We start from the raw sequence: 21,244 nt of genomic DNA, 5'->3' as shown, positions 1-21,244 counted from the left end.
CCCTTGCCTTTTTTCAGCAGGCACCAGTGGCAGAGCTGTCAGCGCTAATAATACTGGAGCAGATCATTTGGATGACTTGAACTTCCACAACAGACTCTCAAGTGGCCAAACAAGAGCTCCAACCAAAGTTCCTGCAAGGGGAACCAAAGCAATGTCTTCATGTCCATCTTTTTATCAATCCTTAAGGAGTGGGATGCTTGGCACTCTGAGTGCCAGCTCATGGGAAAGATGAGGTGCCATACTCTGGGATGCCACTTCTGCTCACATACGAGGAAACAGCCAGTTTTGGTGCCCACCTCAACCAGTTCTGGGGTTGACACACTCAACTGCTTTTAGCAGAAGTATCGAAAATTTCAACTCCCTCTCCTTGCAACTGGGGAATTCAGATAAAACCCATCAAACTCAGTACCTTCCTATTCCCCCTCGCCTCCACTGAGGCTATATAAATGCTAGTTACACAGCTCAGTTAAGGAGGATCATATGTTCCAAGTGACAGACAGATGGAAGATTATTTTTGAAGAAATCATTGGAAGATAAAAACTTTAACAGAGAAAGGCAAACATAAGAAGGAAAATGCACGTTGGAGGCCTTTTTAAACACTAAGAAGCAGAGCATCAATATATATACAACCAGCACAAAGAATAGCAGCATATTCCATTCTGAATAAAAGCTATAGAGTACTAATCAGGCAGACTGTCAGTCTAAAATTAAATGAAAAAGAAACATTTTATACAGCATTATAAGAAAATATTCTAAATCATACCTCAGGTGCCAGGTATTCTGGAGTACCACAGAATGTTTTCATAGTTGCTGCATCTGTGATTCCTTCTTTGCAAAGTCCAAAATCTGTAATTTTTATGTGTCCATCTTTATCCAACATTAGATTTTCTAACTGTGTGTTGGGGAGAAAAATATTCTCTTAGTATTTCTTAACAGGTCAGATTGACGAATTACATCAGTTTTTAAAAAGAATGTAATTATTTTGTCATTTAAAAAAATACAGCATCTACCACACTACAGGATATAACAGTGTTTACTGCCACACAAGTTACATAATTAGTTAATACCTAAATACAGTTTACAATAGTAAATCTCAGGTCAACGACTTCAGAGGTTTCCTTTGGTCTAACACAACAGCTACTGAGCAAGATCCCTTTTACTTTCTATACTGTCATGAAACAGCCTGTATCCATAAATCCTTAAAATACCTCCAACTTCCAGAACCTTTTCAATAATAGACAGAATTAGGGATAGGGCAGCTACTGATAAAAACACCCCTGAGGTAAATTCCCCCTTGTCTACTTGCAAAGTACACTTCTTAAATTGTGAATTTATACCTCTGTATGCTTTGCATTGCTTTTTAAATATATGATCCTTGCTTTGAAATGTGAAAGCATTCAGAATAATGGCTAATATCACTTTCCCAAAAGGTTTCAATTAGCTGTACTTAAAATACAGATAGAACTGAAACCAAGGAAAACATTCTGAACAACTTTTCTCTACAGAAAATGGTTTCGTTTTTTACTAATTATAAGGCATGTAGTGAAAATACTAACATAGAACAATCATAGCCTTGTCATTCTAAGTCTGCATAAAGTCTGAAATACTATCAAAAGATTTCCTATCGAGTCTAAGTGTGTTACAAAGAAAATGCAAAGTAAACAACACGAAAAATAGAAGATTAATGATGTCAAACTACTCTTTCTTTATTATTTAGATTTTAAATAAAAAACTATCACCTATCATTCCCTGACCAGACAATTCTATATTTTCCCAGGATTTCACAGCATTTCACATTATTACAACAGATTCAGCTTCAAACAGGTAGCCCAATATTTTTTTTTCTTTTTGCCCCCCCAAGCACAACTTGCCTACCATTGCCTCCTTCTCCTGGGTTTCTGTACAAAGGATTGCATGAATGAATTCCACTACTGTGCATGTACAACAGGAAAGCACACGTTCCTGTATATGAAATTAAAGGCTTGACACAGAAATAAAACTGTCTCATCATGGAATTACACAAGTTAGAAAAATTTCCTGTTGAAAACAGAGGTTATTTTTCCATATAACATGGTCATAGTGTGTAACAGAGTACCTGGAGCAACTGTATATGCTGGCAAATCTAAAACAAACTACATTCCAATAACAGGAATCTTTCCCAAGACACAAAAGACAAAATACTTTTTAAATCAATGCTGAAATAAATTCTTTTTCTGTTGAAGTATTCTGATATCTTTTAAATGTTTCCAATGCATACAGAAACACCTGGTTGCTGAGATAAAAAGAGTGCAGCCACATTGTCCCAATTCACCACTTCCCTTGTTTCAGGACACTGAGAATTGTATTTGAGATTTGTGCTGAAATGTAAGTTATGAGTAATAGGGCAGGGGGTAGAGAGGATGAGGATCAGAAGTTTAAATCTCCTTCAAGTGCTGCTACTATGGTATCCTGTTTCATTTTATAACCAAATCGAAGTCAGGGAATGCACCCATCTAGAGATTACTATATCAAACAACTTCCTCCAGCACACACAGAACTTAAAACTGAGCACAGATTTTTTTTTCCCCCATTAACTCTGAATAGTGCAACTTTATAATTACTTTGTGTTTGTCCCCATAGTCTCTCCAAAAACAAAAATTTGATTACTTTTTTTCCTTTCCTTTTTTTTACCTTGAGATCGCGGTACACAATCTTCCCAGAATGCAGATAGTCCAGGGCAGAGACAATTTCTGCACCATAGAAGCGTGTGCGGTCCTCTGAGAACACCCGCTCTCTCGACAAATGGAAAAACAGCTGCAGGGTAAACAGCAGGGACAGGATTGTAATAATTACTGATTTAGTGGGGGAAATTAACACAAACATAAAACACCTCTCATCACCATATTGTGATGATAGATAGTGTACTCTCAGTGGACACTCAGCACTCTTAGACAGCAGCTGGCTTATCTTTTCCAGGTTTCCAAAGGGAGAAAGCGAGCTGTTAAATCAGCGTTTTAATCAATATACCAATCTTGTTTAAGGCATTCTGCTTGCTACTCATTTAACCTTCAGTTACCAGAGGAAAAAAAAAAAAGAGAAAAAGTATGCAACAGCATCATTCTGTACTTCTCCCTCTGCTACTTCCTCAGATTTTTGCTTTAAGCCACTGAGAAATATCACTAAAAAACATAGATTTTGGTTCTACCTCATGTTTTGCAGTGCTTCAGTAACTTTTCTTTAAACTGAAAAAGGTCTAGTTATTCAAAAGACGTGGACTGAACAGGGAACTGGCATTTTACAAACCATATATTCACATGCTAGCAGTAGTAATCACTAGAAAAAGCAAATCAACAATGCTGAGGGCTTATAAAAACAAATCCATGTATTTAGTGTATTTCTTTGCTACAATGTAAACATTGGATTGGGTGTTTTGTCTCTTCTTTAATACTTTTGAAGTAAGAGCACTTTGCAGGCATTTTAAAGTCTTTCAGCAAAAAATAATAGTCATTATGTATTGCCAGTAATTTCAGCTGCAATGAAAAAGTGTAAGATAAATCTTTGTAAGGTTGTCAGTATCTTAATGGATAAAACATCACCCTCAGAACCTGGAACATCTAAAAATTCACATTTTAGTTGTTCAGTTCAGATGTTTTCTGAAGTGGTGAGTTTTAATTACTCTTGAAAGCAAGTTTGGGTAATTCCTCAAGCAAAGATTAGTGAGTATATTTCTGTATTCTCCTTAAGACCAGATCGGCCATGTTACAATGTTTTTGGCTTCACCACAGGAGCTAACAATCAACAAAACAGAAATAGATCCTTTATAAATTAAACATAGTGAAATCCACAACAGCATGCAGGATTGGGGTTTTTTTTTCACTGTTTGAAGTATCACGTAGATGAGAACGGTGAAATGACAAGGTAGGTTAAAAAATACCCAAAAGCGAACCAGTAAAAAAAAAGCCAATGATCTGCTTAATTTGCCTTCATCACATCCTACTATGGCACAGAACAGTGTAGGAATTACTGCAGCTATTTTCAGTGGGTGGGCTTCTGGATGTGGCACTTGGGGATAGGGTTTAGGGGTGATTATGGTGGAGCTTGGTTGGACTAAATAATCTTCAAGGTTCCTTCAAACCTTCATAATTCTGTGACTTTTTGAAACACAATTAAAAAGTCACTGCTACGAACTAGAAGTCAACTTTTTTCCTGATAACTGCAACTCATAATAGGTGTATCACTTTTGTCTTAGCCTAAACAACATTCCCAGTAAACTGCTCCCATATGGGCATAAGCAGAGACTTCACAGGATACAGAAACTGCACAATGACTTAAAGAAAATATTTAAAATTTTGTTCATTGTATCTGGTTTCCCCATTCAACTTCTTTTCCAGTGCTCAAGACACCCTGTATAAAAAAGGCAAACCTGTATGACAAGGAGGATCTTTATTTTGCAGGCGTGTCTGTTGTTCCTGTTGCTCACCTGTTTAGGCACCAGTCCCTGCTGGGACAGGAGCCCTCTCTGCAGTGACTTGCCCTCTGTACCGATGGCTGCCCAGGGGTCAGTGCAATCACAAGACCCACCCACACAAGTAACCAAGTCTGACTTCATGAAATGCCTCATGCATTATCAAACTGGGAAAAGAACAAGTACATCTCCCAGTTTGTGTGGTCCTTTCCACACATTGCTGCAGTATTTAAACAGAAAACAAATATTGCTAAGTAGAATTTCATTCACGTAAATCAAAATACAAAATTTAGGCACTTTATGCCTTTATGTCTGTTTCGTGGTCTCTCATAAATAATAAGCTAGTGCTACTCATTTCTAAGTGGTTTTTGCTTTGATGGATTAAAAGTAATTAAAAATACAGATCAACACAGTCTGAAAATTTGTAACTCCCAGTTAGTCCTACATTTCGTATCTATTCCAAAGGACTATTACAATTTTCTGTTTGAAAGAGACTAATCCAGTAGCTGAACAGCAGACTTAGAAAATTCTAAAACTTCAGGATACTTGTCACCAACATTTTTGTTTTAGTTTCTATTTAAAATGTCCCAAATCTGAATCTAAAAGTTGACAGCCTGACAATCAACATACAAAAGAATTACTTTTTTTAGTGTTTATTTTCAACAAGATCATTGATATTAATTAAAAACACCAACTTCAAAGTAAAATGACCAGCTAGAAACAACTAACAGCAGTTGTGTTTGTCAAAGAAACTGTGAGCTTCTGAGTCAGCTTATTTTAATGTATATGTGACACCACAGTCACTCTTCCTCACATTATTATAGCACCTACCTAACAGAGCTGTCACCAAACCATACTTGCTAGTTTTGAATGAAGAATGTACATTTAGATATAAAAAATGCACATTAAAAGCACATTCATACACTCAGATATATGCTAAAGATATTAAGCAGATTCTAAAATTATAATAGGGAAAGCAGGGAGATTACAGAGGGATTACAGCATAATTTTCAGCTAATTAATTAGCTGGTTCACTATTTCAGAATAATTCTGCCACTGTGTTCTATTTACAATTGTCAGAACAGGAAGATTATATTTATTAAGTCAAAGAAGGAAAAGAAGAAATGTGATGGAAGGTTGAAAAAAGGTTTCCAACATTTTCACTATTTATTGATTTACAGTTATTAAATATGTGCTGTAAAATCACTGGGATTGCAATAGAAATAGCTTTGGCACAAAGAAAGCCATTTTGCACATAACATTTTTGATGGCATACACAAGGGTGCTATTATTACAGTGAGGACTGGAGCTCCAAATTTCTTGCTATGCCTTTAAAAACTGAACAACAATGCTGTCATGGGGTTTTTCCTAATAAAAAAACTTAATGGAAAAATTTAAACAAAGATCAAATATAGAAGTATATTCAGCTGCAAATCCCAGCATGCCAAATATATAAAAGACACAACCTTGTATCAATTGATATGTTAAAGTTGTACGCACACTAGTGACCTACTTAGCATGTTGTAAGTGGAATGTCTGGCTCTTGCTGCTGTGTACTGGGTTTGTTCAGCCCTGCATTTTATATCTGACTGTTGATTTTGCAAAGCACTTGCAGTAGTAACCTTCAAACTTCAAATTATTTATTTATTTATTGTTTCAGACTTTGTACTGCTTCTTGGCACATTCTATACCCAAAGAAATATAGCACCCTTACCATGGACTACCATAATTTAAGGCTAAGGAACATTCTCTTGTTTACTTATTTTTTGTTAAGTAGGCTGTAAATCCTAAGTCTTTTTCTTTCTTTTTTTTTTTTTAGACAGTAATAGCACTTGTTCAATTACAACAAGCCATTTAGTTCTCTCCTGCCCAATCAATTGAAGTAAGAGCTGTGCAACAAAAATGCCAAGAGGAACAGAGATTCAGAATTCTTATGCAGAGAAACATCTGAACAAATTTTAGCATCTAATTTTATTATACACATAATTACCAATTACATTTGTTACAAAGTACAAAATCTGGAATTATCCTTAAATGCAGAGTGAGGAAGTTAATCAACTTATTAGTCAGCTGAATCACAGTACTCTGCAGAGTAATGTATGTAATAGATTTAATTCCTAAAACATTTTCAACTTTAAAGCAAAATACTGGAAATAAAAACTGGGAAACACACTCCAGAAGTATCCCCCAAAAATAAAGAGCCATTTGGCCAACTCAGCTAAGCCAGATGAATATTTGTTTTCGTGAAAGCTTATTTCAATTTCTTAATGTACTTTAACATAATTCCTTCAGTACAACAAAGGTATTGAAAAGTAGTTACAGTGGCAGACACATCCCTCTAGCTATACACTGCAGCATAGGCTACAATCAATAGACATTGGTAAACATTTCACCCATGGAGTCTAAAAGCAAAACCACATGAAGACAAAATTAAGTTTTTGGCCCACAACAATTATTTTGTTATATGCACAATGACGATTGTGCATTCGGCAGCAGGAAAAACATTCTCAATATAAGAAAAACATATTCAGTATCTCCATCTGAATAATCTGTTTGGAAAAAAATCCTCTAATGGTTTTCTTTAGTATATTAAAGTACAAATGTGGTGGTTTTTTTTTTTTAATGGAATCCAAAGGATTTTACTGTAATGCTTTGCAAACTGTAAAAGAGCACACACATAGACCAGTAAAACTGCTGCAGTTGCATTTTCATTGTAAAATGTTCTCTTATTAACGAAGCCCAACCAACTTGAAGTTATGTAGGCAAGGTAAGGCAAAGATAAACTGTTACTGTTGTAGAGTATGATAAACTGTTACAAACTTCACTGTGGATCTAGATTTTTAATAGATGTAAAGGATTCTTGCTTACAGTCATTTAACACAACTACTTCTCCTCCAGTATGAAGTTCTGTGCCCCCTTCCTTGACTGTTTTCTTTTCTAGCTATAGAAAGAGGAAGCAAAGACTCCTATTGCTGACCACCGTTTTTATTACTGTACTAGGGCAGAAGCCTAAATAGTGGCACTTTCTTGCTTTCACCTGAGTAGGAGACAAGAATATTTATACAAACTTCCAAGAACTCCTTCATGAGGAGAACTGCCTGGATATTAGTGCTCCTGAAAGACACAATCCATGAAAATTTCCAACAAATTGATTCAGGCACAACAGTTTACCTAAAAAGAAATATGTAATCGAAAGGAATTTTAAACAGAAACACACTGAAGGTAGCACAGCACTGGAGAGAATCAAAAGCAATACGGTACATCTACAGTCAATTTCCCAGTGGAAGGACATAATTAAAAGATGAATTTTCAACACCTTGAACAGTCAGAATATATAGGGAAATGTAACTTCCTTGAAACACAAACAGAATAGTAGATAGAAGAAGCAAAAGAAAAAAGCCTGTGTATCATATGGCTAAAATGCTGGGTAAACTTTGAGTAACTTACTTTCAGGGACTCAGAGTTAATAATAAGGCTATTTTTACAAATATGAAATCCTCTGTATTTTTTCGAAGACACTGACTGAAATCTAAAATTCACAAGAAAATTTGGTAAGATTAAAGACTTTTCTATTAAAAAAGACAGTTTGTCCAACTTACTACTCCAGATCTCTAGTCAAAGAGAAGCATGTGGGCAAATCAAGAGAGTTTCCTCAAAGAATACTGCCTACTCCCAAAAGGTCATTTTTTCCCACTGTGGCAAAACTTAAGAGTTTGCTTCATTGAATTGGAGAACTATCAGGAAAGTACATGAGCAACACTGACAAACAGCAGCACCATACCTAGAAGAAAGTAACCCAATGCTGGCACGAGTACACTGCAATTGCAATCCCCAAAGCAAAGGCAGGCTGCCTCCCACAAAACCATGACACACAATACTTCCAGTTGTACCCATGAAGTCGCAGAGAAATGCAATTGACTAAGCTACAATTGACCAAAATACAGCCAGAGCAGACTCAGTCATAAGAAAGGAGTTGAAAGCATCCTTTCTGGGCTCTGCTCTACATTCAAACAGGATGGAAAAAGAGACAAATAGTTACGTTCAACTTTCGAAATGTCTCCCCAGAAATGCAGTAAGATCTTACACAGAGGAAAATCATGAAGAATTAGCTAGTTTATAAGACAATACTTAAAATTCAGACAGCACTGACTTAATATTGGTGATGTAAATTCAATGTCAAATAAGCCAGCTGAGTGTCCAAGAGAAGGCTGTTATCCCTTTACTGCCGAGGGAGATTTTTGTATCTGGTTCAACACCTGTGATGTGCAGAACTGGGTTTATACATTGAGTTAAACAAGCCATCCTCCCATATGAGAGCCCTGTAGCACCATATTTAGGCATGGCTGGTAGAGGATGGCCAAGGACAAGTTGGGATCCAATGGGCTGCAGGCATTGGAATTATAGCTAAGCAGTTTTATTGCAGGAGAAGACAGCTGAAACATAATGCAAAGCATTACGTATCATGCCACAGCAATTCCTGAATGAAGAGTCTTTTAATTAAAAAAAAAAAACTCCTAGTGGAAACATTTAGTCCTTTAACATTATCATGAAGCATATAGTTGACAAAATAAGGAAAATCCCTTAGTTGATGCTGTAACAAGACACAGTCTGAATAGCAAACAGCATCTAAAAGGTAGATAAAAGCCCTCTTCTTCAATTGCAGTTCTCTAATTCCATTTACTGGGTATCATTTTTGATATTTCATTCTTCAGTAAGCAGCTGGAGGACAGCAATGGCTTCAAAGCTAACAACACTCTAAGTAGTTCAGCGCTTTAGTGAAAATTTCAAGAGTACCCAGCAAGTGAGGTGGAGACAAGCAATGAAAAACATGAATGCTCCACTCATTTCCAATAGATATTTGTAATAGTTACAGCAAAGAGAGCACACATCTTGTATTAGGACAAAAGTAACACTCGTCAATATAATTTTTGCTTGTTTATGACTGTTATGACTGTTTCACGCCAGAACATGCTAGAATATGTTTAAATAAAAAGAACAATAAGCAGGTATATGTAATTATTTCTCTAGCATTAAATTATCTCTCACTATACAGAAGTCTAATTTTACCAGAAAAGGAAACAGCTTTGACAGAAAAGTTATAAAAACATGTCAACTTTTTTTTTTTTAATAAAATAGTTCAATTTTTTTATAAAATCCCTTTAATGATATAGAAAGCAAAAAGGCAAGGAAAAAATATGACTTTAAAAGTGTAATCCAAAGACAGCCTTACTGTTACAATTGCAGAACATCTTTCTTAAACTTACCTCTCCTCCATTAACATACTCCATCACAAAACACAAACGATCCTTCGTCTGGAAGGAATATTTCAAGGACTTGCAAAGAAAACAGCAAAATCAAACCAATTATCATCTCATATTAACCCAATGTCTTGCACTTAAACTGTAACAAAATTTTATCCTTTTAAGTAGAAAATTCTGATTTTGGCAAGAACTTTATGAGTAATTAAAAGTGTAACTCTTTATCTGAAGCTTAGGATGAATTAACACAAAAACTTGAAAGTGTTTCTTCATCTCTGCTGCATGTCCATTGATATGAAAACATCATGCTTATTACAATAAAGTATTAAATTGGTACTAAAACACACAATTTCATCTATTTGCACTCACTGTACTTTATGATGTCCACTTCCACAGTGCCCATGAAGAAAGAGATTATGATATTCTTTTTCATTTCTCCCAAATGAAATTTTAAAAGTCATCTTAACATCCAGCATGCTTTCATTTCCAAAGCAAGGACTTTCTAGTTTCATATTATGGAATGTTAAGGATGCTAAGTGCCAAATTAATATATTAATTTCCATATAATTTAAAAGTTGCAAACAATGTTATGATCTTAATTAAAAATTTTGATTCATCAATGTTGACTTATCAATGATACCACAGAAAATCTACGGGTGAAGACTTGGCCTAAAAGAAAGGAAATGAAGTAGAACTATATGTGACTAAACTGAATATCTCAATACAAAACTTGCTGAAGAGTAACAGAAAGATAAGAAGGTACAACTGCAGTACCACAGTTGCATTTTTTGATGGGAGATACCCCTGCTCCTGCTTACCATTACACTCTACTTCAAGAAACATTACAGGACCTCTTTCATCCTTACTGAATTTACAAGGATATTTTGGCCTGCCAATGTAAATGCAATCCTCTGCTCTCCAAAAAGTTAAGTTTTCTAAATAGGAATGCTCCCATGCTACACTTGAAAATTTAATACAAAAAAAAAATCCCTCACTCAAAAAGCTTGTTCATTATATTTTGAAATATAGGGAAGTATTTTTTAATATATTTGCAAACAAGAGGTATCAGAATTGCTTCTACAGAAGAAAGTCACCTGTAAAGTTAAATCAATTAATTGTAATTTGTTGTGAGTCTCAAAATTTTCATCTTTTCAGTCTTTCCCTTCTATTAAATATGAACTATACGAAGACAAAAGTAGTGGGGTTTGAGTTTTGTGGCTCTATAAGCTACTTATTTTGAACAAATAAAATAGTTATTTTTATTGTTTTACTGAATTTTTAATTAAATTTTCTTAAAAAAAACACATGAACTTCTGTGACATTAATAACACTTATTTTTAGAGTGTTCATATACAAAAACTGCAAAAAATTGCGCAATGGTTACACATTTCTACAATTAAATTTATTTTCAGTACAGTAAAGCTTTACAAATTTATTAGAAATTTTATTTCTGAATTCTTAATTACATATCCTGATAAAGGATATCATAGGCACCAGCTAGCTACTGATTTTTTACAAATCATCATGAGAAAGAATTCAAAATTTGTAAAGTATGTTCATAATAGATGGCAAATATTACCTGCTAATGCACTTCAAAGTAGTTCCCAATACTTACTGTTAAAAAAGGGTGTCTGGTGTTTTTCAATACTCTGCTTTCTGTAAGAGTGTGAGCCACTTCATCCTGTGAAATAAAGAGGAGAAGAAGGAGGTCTGAATTATGATATAAAATGGTTATTTAATTAATCATAAGGAAAGGAAAAAAAGAAAAAAGAAACTTTCAAAACAAAAAGAAAGAAAGAAAGAAAGAAAGAAAGAAAGAAAGAAAGAAAGAAAGAAAGAAAGAAAGAAAGAAAGAAAGAAAGAAAGAAAAAGAAAGAAAGAAAGAAAGAAAGAAAGAAAGAAAGCTACAGTACAGTTTTGAAAAATTAATGAATCTTCACATTTTTGAGGAAATTTTTGAAAAAAATCCGATTTAACATATTTTATTTGGTTTTCTTATTTTCTTGTTTCAAGATGAAGTCTTTACGCTCAATTCAGAGAAGAAAGAAATTATAATATTGGATTTGATAGCTCAAAAACACAGTCATCACAACTTCACAGCTCTGGTATGAATCACCTGAACAATGTATCTACAGAGAGACTAAATGTGCGAGACATGTACACACAGAGTAACTGACAGGCAAATATAAAACCCAGTCTCATCTAGCCAAGTGTTAAGTCAGGTCAGGTTTTCTGGTTTTAAACTTTCGCTTGGTTTGGTGTTGGTTTTGTTTTTACCCACCCAGGCCGTCCCTAGGAGCCCAGCGGCGAGCAGCGCTCCTCTGACCAGGCTGAGCATCCCTGAGGACCTCGGCCTCCTCCTTGGTAATGGGAGACATCCACACAGCCCCCACCTCATTTCCAGCCACAATTTGGAAAAGAGGCACTTTGGAGAGAGACAGTGACCCTCTCCTGTCTGCGAGTCTGAACGGGAAAGACCAAAATGAGCTCCATACCAAAGTGAGAGGAGGACACCGAGCACTTGCTGTGGGTGTTTGCTTCCTGGCAAGCTCATCCACGTTTGTTCCCTGCTCCCTCCGGGGGTGGGCAGCCTGCGGGAGGCAGGGCAGGAGCCCGGCGGGGCCAGCGAGGCCCAGGGCACGGCTGGGCAGGGCCGAGGCACCGCACGGCGGGCGGGGCTCGCACTGAGCTACAGCACCGGCAGCTCCGGAGGGCTGGGGATAAACAGCACAGCTCTTGGGGGGCTGGGGATAAACAGCACAGCTCTTGGGGGGCACAGCAGGAATGCACAGAGTTTTATACAACTCTGCAGGTAACATATCCCCCTCCCCAGGCCAGCCCCCTTTCAGGGCAGGGACCAGGCCTGACAGGCCCGGGAAGCACTGGGGAGGTTCTGCAGTTTTCTGTAGCTCCAAGTGAGCTCTGAGCTTTGTGTTACACTGAACCAAGGACCACCCTGGTGTGACTCAAACTTCTACTGTAAACCTACACAAGTAAATATATTTATAGTCAGAGTACACGTAATTATTGTCACAAATAATACCAATATAACATTATTGTACTGCACACATGCTTATCAGACTATGCTCTGAAGATAAGGTATTATTTAACTGGAAAGTAAACACAGATGTCAGGAGTTTTAAATTAGACTTTAAAAATTGTCAAAATAGGAAGTTGAACAACAACAACAGAGTGGTAATAAATTATGATGCCATTTAGCTGAATAGCACTGCAATAATGTGTATATACACTACAACGAAATACAGGGGGAAACTAAAACAAAAAGCCACACTTCAAGGAGAAAAACAAGCACAAAAGGTTCATTTATCTAATTTTTTTTTTAAACCTCTGGATATATGGCACAAAAAGCTGGCAATGGCCAGTTTTTCTGGAATTGCTTCAGGGGTTTGTAATATTGGTAGTAATTTCCTTGTAAGTGTAGTATTAATCTGTCATGTAAACAGGATAAACAGATTTAGTCTGAACTGGGCAGATGCTATACAGATGTCAATGCACCACTTTTCTGCTTCATACTATGCTTAGGGCTTTTATAGGGCTACTTTTGCACTGGCAGGTAGCAACAGGACAAGAGGGAATAGTCTTAAACTAAAAGCAGAGAGATTTAGATTAAATGCTAAGGAGAAATTCTTTACTGAGAGAGTGGTCAGATACTGGGAACAGATTGCCCAGAGAAAACTGTGGATGTCCCTTCCCTGGAGGTGTTCAAGGCCAGGTTGGATGGGGCTTTCAGCAACCTGGTCTAGTGGATTGCTTCCCTTCCCACAGCAGGGGGATTGGAACAAGATGATCTTTTAGGTGCCTTCCAACCAAAGCCATTCTGTGATTCTATAGTGCATATTATATCATTTACATGCTGAATTGGGACTGCAGATCTATTCTACTTAGTCACCCTATCCTTAGCACTGACCTCCAGAGCTAAATGCTATTGATAAATCCCCATAGCATGTTCGCAGCCTGACTGGGCTAAATTCAAACTTAAACAGTTCTGTCTGTTATTTCTTCAAAATTTCTCTACCTTTATACTTCCATGAACAAGATTTTTTTGCTCATCTCAAACAAAGTTTCCCAATAATCAGCTCTAATCAATTCTAAAAAGGCAGTGATATTGTAGCAGGCAACAAAGTAATTAGAAAACCCCTAAAATTTAAAAATCTGTTTGGTATTGGTACAAAGAAACTAGCTGAAATGCTCTGAAAGCTGGAAGGATACAAGCCAGCAGCTGCAGAAAAGGAGCTCACAAGATCTCCTGAGGATCCCCAGATGCCAGGGGTGAGAGAACACTGGTCAAGGATGTCAGGCTGGAGACAGAGGCTCAACACGCAGCAACCAGACAGGCTCTGAGACCCACAGGGCAAACCACAGAGATTGCTGCCAGGTCTTACAGGGAGGGCCACTGAGGTGCTCCTTCCCATGCAGAATTAGGGGAGTGCAGCAGCAATCGCCTCTGTCCTTCCTGTATCTCCTGACTATGAAGAAGAAAAGGGCACTCTTTGCTGCTGTTAGCCCAAAGCATGCACATGCTGACCAGGCTGCCACTGCACACAAGACAGCTGCTGGGGGCATGTAGAACTCATAGGTCAGTCTCTTCACTGCTGAAGACATAAATTTAAGTCTCTCCCTCTGTAACAGGGCTAGTTATAATGACACTCAAGGAAATATAATTGTCCTTGAGGTCTCCACTGCTCTGCCAAATTTAATTGCAATTGATCTACACATTCTAAAGCTGTCAGAAAGTGAGTAACAATGAATATAGACTGCAAGACCCTTGTAAGCCCTGTTTTCATAGGTCAATAGGAAAACCATACAAAACTGAAGGATAGTTTAATATTTAAGCATATGTAAAATAGTATTTACCCGTTCACATTCGGTTTTTATGGATACTGGTATTGTTAGCCTCAAGCATTCAAAAATATCGGTCAGACCCACATTCCTCAAAACATCCTCATTTAATAATTGGGATTATTTTTAATTGTGTCTCATGTTGATAAATGTATGTAGGTTTCTTGCTTTCAGCTTCTGTGGAAGTGGGATTCAAAACCTCAGAATCGCTAGAAACAAAGCTCAGAGTAGATGATCTAAACTTAAGCTTGAATGATATAATGACCACGCACAAGAGCCAGTGACACTAATCAAGTTTAAGTGATTGGACAATGCCAGTTTAAACCACAATTTCAGCCATCAGCTTCAAACTTTTCCTATTTCTCAAAAACTGAAAAAATTGAATTGTTAGTCCCATGCATAGCAACCTTATACAACACAGCAGGAACACAGAGCACAACACAACACAGAGCACAGGCCCATTCAATTAAATGTGTTTATCTGAATAAACCTGCAATTGACTTAGAAAAAAATGTGAAGTATCCAATATGCCCCACAATGCACTTTTTGTTGTATAAAATCAGATTGTACTATCTTGCTGCCCAGTAAACTCTCTCAGTATTTTAGCATATTCTAGAGTATAAAATAGGGAAAAGGCATGCAAAATGGTTATATGTATTTTTTTGGCATTCTTGTTTTCTGAAGATACACACATACTTCTATCAAACTAGGTTATTCTCAAAAATCAATACACTCTATGTATTAAATAGTGATTATTCCATTCTTTAAAATGACCCAATACTAAAAATATAAACTTTCTCACCTTTGCAATGATTACTTCTTTTTTCAAAATCTTCATAGCATAGTATTTGCCACTAGCCTTCTCTCGGACCAGGATAACTTTGCCAAACGTGCCTTTGCCCAGTAGTTTTAAGTAGTCAAAATCATTCATTGTCTATAAGGAACAAAGAACAAGGATTAGCAAGACTTAGATTATCCAGTTCCAATATACAACCAAACCCTGTTGCCGATAAAATAAGAACAGTTTACAAAAACAGGCCCAGTTCTGTGATAAAGTTTGTAATCACAGAATTGTTTAGGTTGAGAAAGACCTTTAAGATCATAAAGTCCTGCTGTTAACCAAACACTACCAAGTCTGCCACTAAACCAGGTCCCTAAATGCCACATCTACACGTCTTCTAAATAGCTGTGGGAATGCTGACTCTGCCACTCCCCTAGGCAGCCTGTTTCGATGCTTGACAACTCTTTCAATGAAAACATTTTTCCTAATATCCACTCTAAACCTCTCCTGGAGTAACTTGAGGCCACTTTCTTTCATTCCATCACTTCTTACTTGGGGAAAGAGATCAATTCCTCTCCTCTGGCTGTACCCTCCCTTCAGGCAGGAGAACAATTTTGTAGAGACCAGTAAGGTCCCTTCTGAGACTCTTTCTCAAGGCTTAACATCCCCAGCTCCCTCAGTTGCCCCTCATAAGACTTTGCCCTGGACACTTCACCAGCTCTGTTGCCCCTCTCTGGACACACTACAGCATGGATCAGATCACTGAACTTTCCCCTTGGATTATGGGGGTTTCATTCTCCTTCCCCTCCCTGTCTTCCAGTTTGGGGAGGGGCTGAGCACTCAGACAACACTGTTCTTGCTGCTTTTCACCAAGGCAAAGAGGCAGCTAGCTGCTGTCATTAAACCAGCAGGATAAATCAGTCAGTAGTACTAATATAATGTTCAAAAGCCAAGTACTGCACACTCTTTTATTTTTATAAAGCACACACAGGACAAAGCCTTAGCCTAAAGCAGCATTTCAAGAATGCACCAAATTTAAGAAAGTTCATCGACTCCTGCATTACCAGGGACACACCCACGGTGTATCATTAGGTTTTGCATAACACCAACTACTGCACTGATGGCTTTTTTGAAACATACACAATCCTAACTGAAATGTTGTACCTCTAAGACTTTACAGCAACCTTTCCATTAGAATTAGACTTTTTAAAATTTCAGTAGAGATTACAATTACGTGGTATTTAAATTAATCCATCTATCTCTGAAAAGGAGGAGGTGGCAAGTTTTCATCTTTCCTGTGACTGTTGCTGCCCTAGTTTTGCAGGTTAAACACAGTACATCCAAGAGCTGGTTCCATCGACAGACAAATCAAATCTAGTAGGTTTATCTGGCATGTCACACATGGTAAGAGTTTAACTGGCATGTCACACATGGTAAAAGTATGACCAGACGATCTCGGATCCCAAAGCAATATAGCCACTTTCTGGAGCCCAAAGTTTTAGTCAATAATCCTCTTACTTTTACCAGTTCAATTCCCAGCCAGTTCAGAAGCATCAGCTCCATGGTCTATGCATTAGATGCAAAGATGCGAATGTAGAGAAATAACAGAATAACACTGAGAACACAGTGACTGCACAGGGCTGCCTTGAATTGACAGCAGAATTTACTTGGCCAATCACTGTGCGCTTCTACAGCACATCTTTCATTGTGCTGTGTTAGTGGCTTGGTTGCAGCACCACAAAAACATTGAGTTTTGCAACTGGAGAAAAGCAACTACAAATTCTGAAAGGAAATATACTTACCTATTCTTGTTATAGCACTGCCCTGCAGTATCAATGACCTTTCTTCCTTTGTGAAAAGCACACCTCAAAACATTTTTAAAGAGTAATTATACTCTGAGTCTCAGTATTGCTAAGTTAAATGTATTTAATCCTGTTTTGTGAGAGAAAAAGATCATCCCTTATCTTTCATCTTCTCAGTGCCTCTTTCTATCTCTAGTCGTGGCCTCAGGCAGTTGTGTTGAATACTGCTGTTCTGGATAAACTTCTACTTCTACTTCCACAAGAGAACTAGTACTTTCCTTATCTCTACCAGAAATACCTCTTAACACTGCCTACATATTTCACACACATTCCAGGTGTAGAGGCATTGGGCATATCCCTGGTGCGTGACTGCAAATAGCAGCAGCAAAATATATTCACTTGTGTGAGAGAAAAAAGGGCAAAATTACCTTCTGAAGTGATTTATTCCTTTAAGCTCAAGTGCATGATACTATTACTGTGGATCTGAATTTGCTGTTGACAAACTGAAAGTAATTTATGCAGTTGGTCACTCAGAGGCAGTTTGCAGTGTGCTCACATACAAGGTTGAACTGAATTTCCATCAACCACATCAATGCACAATTCCTCAGCTTTTAAGTGTTCAACCTGCAACTTCAAAGCTGCAAAAGGTCTTTAACACCTGGATACCCAGGTGTTTCATTAAGAAGAAGATGCTTCCCATATATCAATTTTCTGGCTATATCAATAGGAATGAAATCATTTTCCCATCTAACTGTTGATTGGTAGCTCCTAAGCAAACTAACCTTGATGCTCACACAAACATTGTACAGTGACAGATCTTGCTTTGCTGCCCAAACACCTCACATCAGGAAGAACCAAACTGCATTTATCCCAGCAAGAAATATGGGTAGCAGAGATTTCAAAGGCATGGTATGATTTTTACCTAAAGCAAACTCACTTTACACAACTGAGTGTAAAGTTAATTGCTACAGACAAATCCTTGAAGAGTCAACTTTTCCAAAACCTACTCTGTGTGTTAATTTGCAGTGCATGATTTAATATGCGAAGCTGTGATCACAACACTGTGTGGCTCCTTGTTTTCAATCAACTAAAGGTAAGACTTCTCAATGATCACTTTCAGTACAGTACTTTGGGAAGTCAGGTTATCTACTCCATGGTTCTGTGACAACCATCAAGCAGAAACCTGCCTTTGAGCAAAAGCAGTGAATATTGACAAAAACCCATGAAAAATTAAAAAAGCATTCAAAATACAATTCAGGCAGAAGAAGAGTAATTCAGGGTAGAATCCTTCAGTCATAAGCTATCATGCTCTCTGACAAACAATGGCTGCCAGCTTTATTGATAAAAAATACTGAGCCGTGACTGAGTGACTGAGCTGAATGACTGTAACAACCTATCCCTTTAACAGTCACAAATTTATGAGATCACATGCAACCTTAGAGGAGTAACTCCTCCAACATTTCTGATTTTCTCTAAGACACTGGAATTAGAGAGTGCCCATCAGAGTTTGAATAAAACCAGGTCAGAAAAGCTGCCCTTTGCCCATACACAGAAGGAGGATCTTGGCTCAACTGATCACAGACATGGATTTGACACTTAGGGCAGCAAGTCAGTCTGAAATTCTGATTTGCCCAAAATTTCCTTACATAATGTTCAGCAAAGCAGTCATGAATCTAGATGCAAGCTCAGTGAAAACAAGTTAAAAATATATGTATATTTATAAGAGAAAGGTAATAGGTTTGCAAGATTTTGAGCCATGGCTTAACAGCACATTATGGCAGTAGTGTTAGTTCTAAGAATAAAGTCTCCTGATGCTCTCATTCCTCAGAAGCTTAGCAGAAGGCTTAGAGATGATACGCAGTGCAGGGTAACTCAAAAAGTCTGCCAAAGAACACAAGACCTTGGGAGATAAAAACACAGATGCCATAGCTAGGGGTGTACTGAAAACTGGTGGAAAAATGGAAATACTTCCTAAACCTGAAGGAAGATGGTAACTTTGGAGGTTCCCGTAATATTGGATTCTTTCTCCTTCATGATTTTCCCTAGGTTTTCATTCCTACTGTACTCCAAGTTTTGAATCTTTTTCTTCATTACATTACTTTTAGGCTTCCTTTGAAAAATCTGTTCTTTATTCATCCTGCATCCTGCAAATCAAAATTGTAAACAAAGAAAAAGCAATGAAGTCACAGGAGACTGCACTAACCAAAAAAACATGATATTCAACTTTCTATAAAACCTTTTGACTCCCCTAAGGAAATATCTGTTGACCATCTAAACACACTATCCCCTATGGATGATCTGTTCAAAAAACACACCCTAATGTAGGTGTTGAAAATTCCTACCAAAGAAACGAACTTTTTTTTTTTAATTCCCGATGTGCACAATTATTAGACCATGTGGAGTTTTCATCTGATTTCATCAGGAGGAAAACTCTACTAAGAAGTAATAGTACAGCAAGAAATAAAAGTAGTTTGTTAATAATTTTGAGTATTACAAATTTTAGTGATGTGTAAAACTTGAATTGAATATTGACACCATTTTTAAAAAATGGGGAAAAGAAGAGGTGCTTCTGGTTCTTCCAGCAAATCTAAGCAGTGATGTAGCTGTCATGTTTATTCAAATCAAGTTTCACATCCTAAAGGCTGTTTTCTTTTCGCTACCTTTTCAGAGAACAGGCCCAACTCCTCTCTCTGTCTTGTCTCTTAATCTGATTATGCTCTTCTACTCATATGTATACCATCTGGTGCATGCACAAGCAGAATTCACTGGGCTTAGATGTAAAATCAGGTGACAAAACAAGCTTTTGTCAAAAAAGGACACATTGTGTAAAAATCCCTGAAAGGAAAGAAATCCAATACAAAAAAAAAATCAATAAAAATGCATTAAGTCATTATAACTGAAATGTTTCTGATTACATTAACAACTATGAAGCTTAAACAACAGCTTTTCAGAGACATTTCTACAAAACAGAAACAGTTTTTAAAAGACCTAATTTTCACAATTTCATTGAAGTTGGAGGCAGTGGCAATTCCCTGTCATAATGGTCACTTCACATTTTTTATTCCAAAAACTTCTGAGCATCTTTCACTAACATCTTCCAACAGAGAGAAATCTGCTGTGGGGTTCTGAGTTTTGGCTCTATTGTTTCTATTTTTTTCTTTTTTTTTTTTACTTTATTACCTTTTTATTTATCTTTTTTTTCTAGTTCTGTAATTTTGCTCTGTTATTAGATGTTGAATATCAACATTCTTCATTTCACCTTTGTTTTGTAGAGTTTGCTTTTGGCTGCCAAAGCCATTAAATATTTGCTTTTGGTTGCCAAAGCCATTAAATATTCCGTAGCACTGCCCATACACTGTCCCAGCATATTATTTCAGCATTTCTTAAAGCACAAGTGGCAAGACAGAAACAAAACTGATCCCCTGCTCCCACAACCCCTATTGTTGTATGGGAAAACACACTGCACTCTGCACAAGGAGAGCACATTCCAGATAAACTACTTGTATCAGACAGCATTAATTTTGACACCTGGAAAATAAGTGTTGTTATGCAGTGGTTTTGTACTCCACTAAGAGGATACACAGGCTTGGAACAGTGCTCAGGTCTTTAACAGAGCAGACCCAAATCCCTTCCACATAATCACACTGCCTCTCACAAGGCTGACACATCTTAAACACCGCCTCTGTCTCGCTGCCACTTATATTTTACCCTGGAGCACAGTCATTAAATATCCATGCCATCAGGCTTGGGTAAGTTTACAGTCAGCCTGACAATATATATTCAGAGTATTGTTACAGCTCTATATAATTGAGTTTACCTTTTTCTACAGCAGACAAAGGTTAGAAATTTGCATACAATGAAACTGCATAAAAGAACTCTGTTTGGACTGCAAACTCAAGTTCTTAAAAATTAGGACATGATGGAACTAAAGTTACCTATGACATCTCTTTTATATTCTGAAGGGTATAGCTCTCAGCCCCGACCTTTCTATGGTTCTTGCTTCATGTAGCACAACAAACAAAACATGCTCTATTACCAAATAGAGAAATGTTCACCATTTCTTCTATTGTTCATCACTCAAAGGCATTCAGTTACGTGA

The 21,244-nt window shown here is 37.1% G+C and overlaps 1 protein-coding gene across 2 annotated transcripts in view; it reads right to left on the bottom strand.

Annotated features, from left to right (window-relative positions):
• The window catches only part of AKT3 (AKT serine/threonine kinase 3), a 151,316-nt gene that overhangs the window by 37,654 nt on the left and 92,418 nt on the right, over positions 1-21,244 (bottom strand). For both annotated transcript variants that reach the window (XM_084201782.1, XM_084201783.1), the window contains exons 6-10: positions 15,365-15,496; positions 11,318-11,383; positions 9,709-9,777; positions 2,671-2,793; positions 764-892 (exon numbers count right to left, since the gene is read on the bottom strand). In XM_084201782.1, coding sequence (XP_084057908.1) covers positions 764-892; positions 2,671-2,793; positions 9,709-9,777; positions 11,318-11,383; positions 15,365-15,496 — 519 coding nt within the window. The remainder of the gene's footprint in view (positions 1-763; positions 893-2,670; positions 2,794-9,708; positions 9,778-11,317; positions 11,384-15,364; positions 15,497-21,244) is intronic.

This window comes from Fringilla coelebs, assembly GCF_963513975.1.
Source record: "Fringilla coelebs genome assembly, chromosome: 3".
In the NCBI taxonomy this organism is placed as follows: Eukaryota; Metazoa; Chordata; class Aves; order Passeriformes; family Fringillidae; genus Fringilla; species Fringilla coelebs.
This window is presented reverse-complemented; position numbering and strand designations above follow the sequence as displayed.